This window comes from Melopsittacus undulatus, chromosome 9 (genome assembly GCF_012275295.1).
Source record: "Melopsittacus undulatus isolate bMelUnd1 chromosome 9, bMelUnd1.mat.Z, whole genome shotgun sequence".
Lineage (NCBI taxonomy): Eukaryota > Metazoa > Chordata > Aves > Psittaciformes > Psittaculidae > Melopsittacus > Melopsittacus undulatus.
The window spans coordinates 671417-683236 of NC_047535.1; the positions used below are offsets into that span (position 1 = coordinate 671417).

General features: G+C 47.3%; 1 protein-coding gene and 1 long non-coding RNA gene across 4 annotated transcripts in view; one reads left to right on the forward strand and one right to left on the reverse strand.

Moving 5' to 3' along the window:
* Positions 1-8012, forward strand: part of CTDSPL2 (CTD small phosphatase like 2) — a 34628-nt gene extending 26616 nt beyond the window's left edge. For all 3 annotated transcript variants that reach the window (XM_034066220.1, XM_005141186.3, XM_034066221.1), the window contains exons 9-13: positions 2385-2447; positions 2542-2621; positions 4707-4833; positions 5628-5723; positions 6171-8012. In XM_034066220.1, coding sequence (XP_033922111.1) covers positions 2385-2447; positions 2542-2621; positions 4707-4833; positions 5628-5723; positions 6171-6236 — 432 coding nt within the window. In that variant the 3' untranslated portion in view covers positions 6237-8012. The remainder of the gene's footprint in view (positions 1-2384; positions 2448-2541; positions 2622-4706; positions 4834-5627; positions 5724-6170) is intronic.
* A 179-nt stretch (positions 8013-8191) lies between these two features.
* On the reverse strand, positions 8192-11730 carry LOC115947585 (uncharacterized). The gene is made up of 3 exons (XR_004081482.2): positions 10834-11730; positions 9990-10221; positions 8192-8438 (listed from the first exon to the last, which is right to left on the reverse strand). It is a non-coding gene; the product is annotated as an uncharacterized lncRNA (long non-coding RNA).
* Between the last annotated feature and the right edge of the window lie 90 nt (positions 11731-11820).

Consider the following 11820-nt stretch of genomic DNA (forward strand, 5'->3'; position numbering starts at 1 on the left):
TTCTTCAGCTGGAGACTTTAGACTTTGTACTTTGTCTTACTTTACATAAGTGCGACCAGCAGCTTATCTTCTGAAGCCATTTATCTCTCTTTCCTTGGTAAAGAGGTTTTGTTTCCATTGCTGACTTCAGGTCCCAGGTACGAGATCATCTCATCCCTTTGTTCTGCTCTGGAGCTGCCTTCCTGCTCTCTGCCTGTAGCCAAAAGGCACATCCTTTCTGTTCTTCACTGGAAGTGCATCTTTACTCATCTACCTCAGAATAGTTCCCTTTGACTTTTGTGATCCTTGAAAGATGTTCTGGAACTCCATAGGTCAGTTGTAGTTACTGAATACAGGGTTACACATGTTCCATCTCGCTGTCACCAATAACTTAGCTGCTTTACTTTGTTACTGCAGTGGAATGAAGCAAGCAATGCTTGGGAATTCTGCCTCTCCCTTTGAGTGACCCCCTCTCTGTTGCTTGGAAATAACAGAAGAGCCATAAAGCTTTGGATCTGGAGGCCAGGAAGCATTGGTGTATCTTTGGCACATCCACCAAGAAATCTGGGCTTAGGTTGGGAGGACACTCTCTACAGCTACCTGAAAGGAGGTTGTAGTGAGGTGGGGACTGGTCTCATGTTGGTGTGGCACTTACTGACATGATTTAGTGGTGGCTTTGGCAGCATTCACTCAGTGGTTGGACCTGATGATCTTAAAGGTCTTTTCCAACCCAGTTGATTCTATAACTTCATTTTAGTTCGGTAGAGCCTCTAGAGTTACGCTTCTGGCCCTTGAGGAGCCACAGCTGGCTGCGCTTCAAGCACTTCTGTCTGGTAATTCCAGGGATTTTGACACCAAGTGGAACACATGTGTCTTGTTCAGGTTTTCTAACGCAGGAAAGGAACACCGTTTCCTTCCAGTTCCACCTTGAAAGAACTCAGGTCCTGTGTGTTCTTGAACTGGGAAGACATTGACAGTTCAGATTTTGCACACTTAGATTTTGTTGCCATTGAAGCAATGGGATGAGTTGATCATCTGGGGGGAAGAAACATAACCAAGCAAACCTGCTACAGAGCTGGGAGGGGTCTTTGCATTCACATTGTGTGTTTGTGAGTGTGACTTTGAAGCAGGAACAGCATGTATTGCTGTTGACAACCTTTCAGTCTTTAGAACCAGTGAAAATTACTATTAGGCATCTAGTTTTGTAAGTAATCTCTCACATTTACTCCTGGCAGGCAGGGATGTGGTTTGTTCTGCTTTGGGTACTAAATTCTCCTGCTTGGGTCAGAGTTCTGTGCCAGGTCAGTGTAGCTGGGGGTACTGATGTCATTGCCTTCCACTGTGCCAGTGGCACAAGCCAGAGGAAACAGAGCAGTGAGCCTGCACCAGGGGCACTGTTAAGTGTGTGTCTGTGCAAGTGGCAATGAGAAATACAGGTTCTGACAGGAAAGTGGGTTTCCTGGATTTCTGGTTTGCATTCACACATCACTTTCTTAGGGAAAGATTGATACTGAGGTAGAGGTTGTGTTAAGATAGATGCACATTCATAACTGCTTGGCAGTGATCTCAACTAGGACATCTTACAACGATGCTGCAGTTATCCAAGGACTAAAAAACCGAACTAGAAGGCAAGGCAGGAGCAGTGTCCAGCCCTGAGGAGCCCGAGCAGCCATAACTGAGCTCTGATCTAATGCAGTGATTCTAAAAGCCCATGTAACTGGCTGCTGTGACCGGTACAATTCCATCCAGCTGTAAAAGGAACAATAAATTACACACAAAATGGGTTTATTTACATCAGCAGCAGTTGAAGTACTGGCAGATCACTCAGCTGCCCACTTTGGTTGCCAGGAGAGTTCGTAGGAGAGATGCTGAAGAGGCTGTTCCTGAGGTGACATCTGTGTTTCTTCCATAACAGGGGATAAGCCTTTTAGTTTGAAATCAAGCCCTTGAAGAAATCTCCAAACCAAATACCATCCTCTCTACCTACTGCCATTAGCAGCTGTTATCTGTGTGCAGGGACAGCATTAATATCCTCTCTGTGCTGGCACACATGAGCTGGAAGCTGCTCTGGTGCTGCCCGGCTGCTGAAGCTCCTTCAGGATGTCTGCTCAAAGCAACCGGTTTCATTGTGGCTTTTTGTCCAACTTATAGATTGTGACTGAAGTTCCAAATGTTCCAGTGATTTTTTTGAGCCTGATTTTATCATCTGATGCTTTCACTTAGAGCTGCCTGTGCTGCGGCTAATGCAATACTGGCTTAATTCAGTTACTGCTCTGCAGGAAGTCAGTATGTGCTGTTTACCTTGTTCATAATGCTCATTTTGCCCTTGTCTTTACAAACTGGTGCTTAGTGCAGGTGGTAGCTGAGGTGCTTTGAATCTTGATTCAAGTCTGTTTCTGCTGCAGGTTTATGTCCGATTAAGGCCATTCTTCCGAGAATTCCTGGAACGTATGTCTCAGATTTATGAGGTAAACCCCATCAGATACTACCTCTGAATTTCACTGTCAGATTATACTCATGTACTATACCCAAAATGATTACTTTTCCCTCTTGAATCCACAGATCATTCTTTTTACCGCTTCTAAGAAGGTGTATGCAGACAAGTTATTGAACATACTAGACCCTAAAAAGCAGCTGGTCAGGTAAGCCCAGAAAACTGAATGTACCTGGTGTTTGTGAGCAAACTAAGTGCTGCTTCCCATCCAGTGTGCTGGAGCATGTGCTGATGGCATGTGTCTCACTGACCTGAGGCTCTGTGGGCTCGTCTGCTCTAAGAGTGAGAGACAAATGAAGTGATTGAGCTGTTGCCTTGGGGGTTGAGTAAAGCCAGGCAGCTTCACGCTGCCCTCTGGGGCCAAACCCCATAGCCAGTCACTGGCTCTGAACTACTCAAACTCGAGTGATTGCTTATAAGTTGTGAATGGTATAGTTATCCTTACAGTCAGCATGGTTTTCTTTCTTACTCACAAAGTCATTTGTTTGTGGGTTTTCTATTGGAGCTGGTTTAGTTTTTCATTTGCTAATAGTGAGTTTGCTTGGCAGTGATGGGCATTTTGCAAGAGCAGCTCCTTAGGGCAGAAAGATGTTCTGCTGGATGAGATTCTTCCTGTTATTCCTATCTAGGAGGTGGGATGTTACATTGGGAAGCTGAACCCAAAGAGGATTCATCTCAGGGATTCACCTGTACGGGGTAACCCCAGTAAGGGCATAAAGTGGTTAGGGCCAGGCCTGTGTAAATGCTGCCCTTGGTATGTCACCGCAGCAGTTTGGTGTAATAGTTGTCAGGAAAGACCTGATTTTAATTACACACATAGTAAAACAACCGTTTGGACAGAGATGGTGGCTGCACCCATTGTTTTCACTGAGTAGTTTGGGCACATAGTAACTCATTTGCTGGATGAGTGTGAAGATAAACTGTTTGCTGGTTTCCATCCAGGAACAGTCATCTCACTGCTTGTTTTCACATGGCGTGCACAGCAGAATCCTGCTTTGGCTTTGGTAGCCTGACTTGCCACTGCGTTTTGAGCAGGCAGCTAAGACTGGGCTCCACATCCTTCCAGTCCTGGGAGTGTCTGAGCTTACCTGCATCACACAGCCAGAGGGGATGCATGTCAAGGAAGGTGTTTGCATGTCCAAGTGTGCATCCGTAGTGTTAAAAACCTTCCTCCAAGAGCCTCATGTGTGTGATTCAGGACTGGGTTTAGAGCAGGAAAATGGTAATAAAATACACAGCCAAAGAGTCTTCTGAGAGCTGCAGAAAGACTCACGTGATGCATGAATTTAGCTGTGATTCATGTGCCACCGAAAAGCTGACATGGAGGCATGATTCCCTTTGGCACCAGCCTCAAGGTAGACTTGTCAGCACTCACACATGTGACTCAGAATCTATATTTAAATTCATTTGCTGCCAAGGCATTTTCCTCCATAGCAACATTGGGAACTCAGCCCCTCTCTGAAACTGAGCACACTGTGTGCAGCTTCTCAAAACTTCACTTAAAATACAAGCAGCCTTAAAGACACTGCACGCTAAAGTAACCCCGTGAGAGCCCACATCTGTCTGCTTTACAGCTAAGTTATAGCATACTCCATGCAATGTGAGTATACTCACATACCCCATGCAATGTGTTATTCCTGGTAGTTTTAAAACTGGATCTTTTTAGTCTCTCCATCCATTTCTTGTGTAATACATGATAAGGGAGGAGGCTAATGGGAAAGGAAGAACTCACTGGAATGTTTTGGCCTCGAGGCTTTTTTCAGGTCCTAATAACTGAAATAGGTTAATTGCAAACAGAGGTAACAAAGGACACTTCTGGTACGTGGTGTTCTGGCACGTGGCAGTGTGAGGAGGCCATGGGCTGTGACAGCAAAGGGAAGGGACAATAAAAGCCAGTAAGTTGGCTCCTGTGCAGGATGAATCTCTGCTCTTCGGGCCTTGCAAAACCATTTGAGTATCCTGGGTCCCTGTGTTGATCCATCACAAGAGGCTGCTTGCACCCGGGTGTAGCTTTTCTGGGTAAATACAAACAGCTGCCTGCAGAGTGATGTAAAGTCTCTTTCAATGGTCATTTTACTGGGAAAAAGCTCAAAAGAGAATGGGAAAAAGGGAACAGTTTTTAAAGGAGCTGGTGGATGGGAGGAGGAGAAAACTGGCTAATGCTTGGCACAGTTAACTCTTCCCTGTGCTGTGTAAGCTGGTCTCATTCATTAGTGCTCTGCTTTACTTGCAGGCATCGACTCTTCCGCGAGCATTGTGTTTGTGTACAAGGAAACTACATCAAGGATTTAAACATCCTTGGTAGAGACCTTTCAAAAACCATCATCATTGACAATTCACCGCAAGCCTTTGCTTACCAGGTGAGGACGGTGCTGCTGCGGGAGAGGTGACACTACAGCCTAACAGCTTCCGCATGGCTTGTGAACCAAACCTAACAAAGCAGCCAGGTTTGCTTGCCTTTCTCTTATCCTTAGTGAAGAGCTGATCGAGTGCAAACCGAGTGACTTCTGGTGAACCACATAACCCATCACTTCTGCTTCTCACGTAGCTTTTTGGCAGAAGCCAGCAGGCTGCCAAGTGTGGGGCTTGGTCTCCAGCATGGAGTTCATTTCTTAATGCTAGTGAAGGGATTAGGATCAGATCTCTGGCTGAGATGACCACGGCTGTGACAGTGGCTCATGCTGAGGTACTATGGGTTACACACTGTGGGGAACGTTCCCAGCAGCCTGCCACATCCCTGCTCCAGGCAGCCTGTCACACAGCTGACGACATAGAGAGGGATCCCCAGCGTCTCACCTCCATCAAAGCAGCAGCAAAGCAAAGAGCTCTTTGGCTCAGCCTCACTTGCACGCACACAGAGCATCCACCGGTGCTTTAGTGGAGGAGTGTCTCAGAACACCAGTGCCTTTCTGATCTGCAGAGCTTCGAGAGCTAGTTCTGTCTCAGCTTTGAGGTGGAAATGTGTGTAGTGGGGTATGCAAAGGAAGCAGGCATTTTTGGAAGTGAAGTTCAATGCAAACTGCAGAGGGAAAATACATATTAATGAACTTTAGCTTGGAAACATTTTTCCTCAAAGTGCTGTTTCACAAGTTGTATTTTTAGATGAATTAAGTATAAACCGTGTGTTGATGGTTTTATTCTCTCTTTATGTTAGCTTTCGAATGGAATTCCTATAGAAAGCTGGTTCATGGATAAAAATGACAATGAACTCCTAAAATTGATTCCATTTCTGGAGAAACTTGTAGAGCTGGTAAGTGTTTCCTGGAGGTGGCTCTCCCCCACCCACTGCCCCAAACCTTCATCATCTCTTTTAGGTATGTCTATGGACTAGAGCAGGGTGCTCCGAGCCCCTGTGTCCAACCTGGCCTTGAGCACTGCCAGGGATGGGGCAGCCACAGCTTCTCTGGGCACCCTGTGCCAGTGCCTCAGCACCCTCCCAGGGAACAGCTTCTGCCTAAGAGCTCAGCTCAGTCTCCCCTTGGGCAGGTTCAAGCCATTCCCTTTGTCCCATCCCTACAGGCTCTTGTCCCAAGCCCCTCTCCGGGTTTCCTGCAGCCCCTTTAGGCAGTGGGAGACTGCTTATGCTTTGTGTATTAAAATGCCAGTGGTAGAAAGTTGACCTTGTTGAAGTAATGGGGCTCATAGACGTGTCTGTCCTGAAACCTGCACCTCTGTTTTCTCTCTCCCCTCCCTGCAGAATGAAGATGTCCGACCTCACATCAGAGACAGATTTCGCTTGCATGACTTGCTACCCCCCGATTAAAGCCTTTTGCCTCATTACTGAAGGGGGAGAAAATGCAGGACCCTTTTGGACTATAACAAAACATTGCCATTACTGTTGAAACTTTGCATTTTTGTACCCCGTCTTGCTTTTCTTATCTTTGGTGCCCAACAATAATCAAGGGTTACAGGAAGAGACTTTCTATGGCTGAGGTTGAACACGTTCAGTTCTCCACCGTACAAGCCCGTGGGTAGGCTAGAACAGAAGAGTCTTTAGAACTAGTGCAACTCCAACACGTTTTTGTATGTCCAGGACATCTGCAGTTTATAAAGAATTCTGTTTCTGCCACCAGCAGTTTGACCTGTAGAAACACAGGATTTTATGATACAACAGAGATTGAAAATGGACTCGTGTTTTCTCTCTGTTCGGTGCTCTAAGTGGGTTTGTAGCCACTTTTCTGTTACTTTCAAGATTCTCATTTCAACAGGAATGGCCAGTAAAAAGTTGGTTTCTTTTTCCTGTTCAGGTTTATAACCTTTTTACATTTTTGACCTGTAGTAGATTAGAATCTCATTATGCATTCCTTTTAGTTGAGGCGCTTCATAGTTTTCCTGGAAATAGCCAAATTCTCCTAGTTTTTTATTAAACAGTTGATGGCCGTTTTCCTGCTTCGTCTGCCTGCATACTGTATATTTGTTTAAAAGTACTCTAGTTTTAGCCCACGTAAGTTTCATTTAGAACGAGGAAAGAAAACCCACCCTGCATTTATCTTTTCTTTCTGTAATATCCTACTGTAGTCGGAATCTTTTCAGCAAATCCAGAGACTGGCTAGATAAGAAGACATGAATTACTAATATCCAGACTATTTGAGGCCCGTGCGCTGGACAGACGGTATCTCGCGGTGGCACAGACGGACAAGGAATACCTCAGACGATGCTGTGGGTGCAGGTCTGGAGAGGAGCACCGGTGCATGCCGGGGCCGGGCGGCCGGCTCGCTGCTGTCTCTGCCTCCCTGTGCTGGGCTCTCGGGGCCGGGGGTTCCAACGGTGAGTCCATCTCCTCCCCTTTGGGGAGGCTTTTCCTATAGGGGTTAGGCTGCGGCCGTGGGACGGCTCCGGCCGCACGGACGCGCCCCAGGCTCGGACTGGTTTTATGTCAGAGATGTCACAGAACGGCACTTTTTCTAAAGAGAAGTTTGATATTTTGTATGCTTGTTCCGAAAGTCCAGTATTGGAGATTAAAGGTGGACAACTGCTAAGGGAGAAGTATGTCAATTAATTTTGTATGTATATGACCTGTTTACTTGTACAATTTTATTGTACAAATTACATGCAGCTTCATTTTCAAATGAGTCCTTAAAATAAGGAAAATCTTTTTAGGAGAACATTTAATTTTTGTATTTTTGATTTTAAAGGCATGAGTTATGTCAACTTTTTCCAGTGTATTAATGAAGATTTTAACTTTTCATCAGGTTGAGTGTTTTCTTACTATATTCTCTGTTGTGTATGTAGCTAGCACATTGTGTCACTGAACTGGTTAAAGAACTTAGCATGTAGAGCAAGCCTGTTTTGTGGAAAATCCTTCATTCAAAGCAAACCATCATGGCAGATTTTCTGCAAAAGAAGTGAAAACATTTGCAATTCAGAATCCTGATTGTTTTTGTATTTAAAGAAAGGTATTTTGCTTGCAGGAAAGAAATACTATGGATTCATTTTAATGAGAATCTTTTAAATGTATTTATCTTTAGGGCATCTGGGCATCTTTACGCTGTTTGTCTTATGTCTTTATTGAAATAAACTGTACATAACATGACTTTTATATCTGCTTCTGCATAGACGCGTGCTCCTGCAGCCCCCCCTCCTGGGTTTGTGGCTGTGAGATGGTTCTGGGGTGTCTGTGGGCTCTGAAAGTGCTCAGGGTTTGAATTGCTCCATGCTCTTCGGTTGTTCCTTACAATGTAAACCTAAACGTGGGATTTCCAGCTCCTTTAACAGCGAATCCCTGCTGGCTGTGGAATTCTGGCTCCCAAGTCACTGCCATGACAACTGCTTTAAGAGCCACTGCTCAGCCGGAGTGAAACGGGTTTCATTGAGTAGCTCATGGCTCTTCTCTGCCGGTACAGAGACCATCATCTGTTGAGAGCGTGTCCCTGAGCACATGGGTCCTCTCTTTGCCTGACCCCATTCAAGAAGTGCTTTCTTTAGCTGAGGAAACCAAAGCATACATTGCACTTTACAGCTGTGTCTGTGTGGGGAAACGTAAGCAGAGGGTTTAGTTCTGTATTGCTGCAGAGCAGAAGTAACAGAGACTGATGAATAAACATAGGAAGTAGTCGTATTTTAATGTGCTGCAAGTCTGGTATTTATCACCCTGAGCTTCCTCTGCAGAATGAGTCCACCTTCCCCCAAATGCAGGTTCCTGAACACCCCAAACACCTTGGTGTGAAGGCTCTTTGCATGGAGCAAAGGTATAACCCTTCAGGTTCTAGTTTCACCTGATTAGTGTTGAGGCTCAGCTCAGCTCTGCCTCTGACGTGGGTCTGGATGGATTGTGTGTGCCAGATGTGACACGGGTGGTGGGGAGAGTCCACCCCATGCACTGCTCGAGTCTTGCATGCAGAGCTGTGCTGCAATCCTGCAGCTCTATCACTGACTCCAATTCTGTGTAATGTTAGAAAATACAACATCCTATTTCCAAAGCTTGTCTCGTTTTGTGGTCTTTTCCTTGAGCCTGGCTCAAGTGTGTTCCTTCTGCATGTCCGTATGTACCCTGTTGGAGGTCTGAGTATGCTCCATTCTGACAGCAAAGTAATGTCATTCATGCTTAGTTTGGCAATACATGTTCAATGTGTTTGGGGTTTTTAAGTTGCTCTATAGCTAGAACAGTGTCCACCTCGGTGTTCCCAGCTTCCTTTCCACCACTCATTCATTTCACCTTCCATCTGTGTAGGAAAACGTGGCATTGCTTTAGGAATGTATCTGAAAGGCTGGAACGTGTCAAGGCTTCATTAAAAGTCTCCCCAATGAGTGCTTTGGACCATGGGCACACTGAGGAAGGAGACTGCCTTCAAACAAAGCCCTCGAGCAGCCACAACTGGGGTGCAGGAGGAGGACGAGGCCAGCCTGGGGCTGCTCCTGCTGTGAGAAGCCAGTGTCCTTCCATGGCAATCATCCCCTCCCTGTGTGCAGCTCTTCCCAATGGATGCCCAAGTGTGAGACCAGGAAGCTGTGGGTGAGGAGAGGCTGAGTAGATGCCTCCAACAGGAGTTCTAGCAGCAGAGTTGCTTGTTCAGTAAAGAGACCTGTCCACAAACACAACCCCAATGTACTTTACCAGATACACACCCAGATTCCCTTCTTTTTCCTCCTGTTCTGCCATCCTCACAGCACTGCATGGCCACTCACAGCCTTCACTCTGCCTGAACAAACTGGAGTCAACATCAGTGTGCTGAAGTAGATGATGGGACTTGGAACCTGGCAATTTCTACAGGACCCAAGGCAAGCCCCATCCTGCACCAGCCCTGTGCCCCTTGGGGCTGTTCCTCTTCCATGTGAGGATGGGATTAATGCTAAGACCACCCAAGTATGGGGAATGAGAACTGTGCCTTCATCCCCCCCTCACTGCAGCACTTCTGGGATGCTCCTGTTGGAGGACCTGGAGAGGAGACCTTTGCAAAGCTCAGATTTCATGTGAAATGAATGTTTGTGTGATGCAGATGGATAAACTGGGACCTAATCAGAGCCACAGAGCAAACAGTCACATCCTGCTGCCAGTGTACAGACTGACAGTACCTACCATGGGAAACCAGCTCGGAGGGAGGTGTCTGTGCCTGCAGGTGCCAAGGGACACACATCACTCCTCTGTCAATGTCTTCCACTGTATGGAGAGCATTGGGTTCACAAGCAGCGTTATCCTGGTGAAGGGACTTCCATGGATGTGTGTGGCAGGATGACAGACAGCACCTCTGATCCACAGTCAGGCCACTTCCAGGTTTCATGCCATGAAACTCCTTGTCAAAGACCAGTACCTGAAAAACAGGAGCAACCACAGTCACACAGGCAGGGAGGTGAATGGCTTTGGTTTTACAAGTGCCCTTTCCATCCAGGAATCCATCGTGTGTCTCTTCAGACCAAGAACTGCTTTGAGGACTGGAGTTAAAAGGGACTTCCAGACCCATTCTGTGAGTAGGATAAAGCTGGAATGGGAAGAACAACGAGAACACCTGGGATTGCAGAAGCATTCCCAGGCTGGCTGAACGCAGGGAGCTCTTCTCTCTCCTGCTTTCCTTCCCCTCCCTGGGTCCCATTTGTTACCTGCTTCCATCCAGCTGAGAACTACCCATGATGGGAGAAAGCAAGAGACAGTGAGATGGTGGCAAGGAGGCTCCAGGGCTCGGGTCAGTTATTGGTGCTGCCCATGGAACATGAGTGAAGCTCAGGGATGCCACAGGGCTGACAGTAAAGACTTGGATACAGCAAACCCACACCTTGGGCTCTTCACACTGGAATCCTGAGCAAGCTGATGGGAAGCAGCAGGGATGCAGCAGGGATGCAGCACTCCATCACTCATAGTCCCTTTGTAAAGGCATCACAGGCAGTGGCTGTGGTTGGAAGTGAGCGCAGATGCAGCTCTGTGTTACCTGGTGCTGCCTGGGTTGTCTTGGCCATGCAATAACTTGGTTTCTTCTGTTTGGTACTTGAGAAGTGCCGTTGTAGCAATGGGCTGCACAGTGTCAAATACAGCTGGAAGAGAACTGGTGTCCTGTGGGGTTGTGCTGCTGCCATTGTTTCTAGTATAGACTCATAAAGGTCTATATGGAATAGTTGTGCTCTGGGTTTATCACTGTAGCTGATCCTCCACTGCAGACTCTTGTTTTCTGCACAGACCCCTCTCGTGTCTGTTTTCAGCCCATGAAAGGGAGCACAGGAGAGCTCTGTGTGTGGTTTACAAGCTGAAGATACCGGAGGCTCGACAAGAGGAACGTGGATGTGCTTTGTAACCGGTACAGCGCATCCCTCTGAGCTGCTGTGCTCCAAGTCTCATTGTCCACATGCTAAAACAACCCCATTGATCTCCTCTGCATCAGTTCCTCCTCCTTAAGCAGAGACCTTGAGGCTGAGCCGTTTGCTGTCCTCCAGGCTGGTTCCCCTCACTCCACGCTGGGTTTTCCTGTCCTTGTGCCTTCGTTTCCCCATCCGAACAACGGGAACAATTCCTCACTCTTTGTTCCAAAGGCTGCATTGACTTTAGGTGTGTTGTGTGAATCCAGAGCTCGGTTTTCATCACTGGGCACTTCCATGACGGCCCTCACCTCAAACTGAGCCCGGTGCTATGGGGCGATGAGCGGGTGCCCCCCGTTGCTCAGGCCCTCAAACTGAGCCCGAGCACACGGTGAGGGTGCCGCTAGGGTGTTAATGCTGTCTTGGCCTGTGGTTACCAGGCTACAGCTCCGTGTCTGTGTTATCTGTAGTGTCCGACAAACGGCTGAACCCAAAGGGGTGATAACGGCTCTGGACTCACCGGTACCGGCACAGGCCGCGGTCAGAGCCGGCTCTGGACTCACCGGTACCGGGACTCCCCTCACGGCCCCGCCCCGCGGTGGGCGGAGCTCCGTCGGTCCTCCACC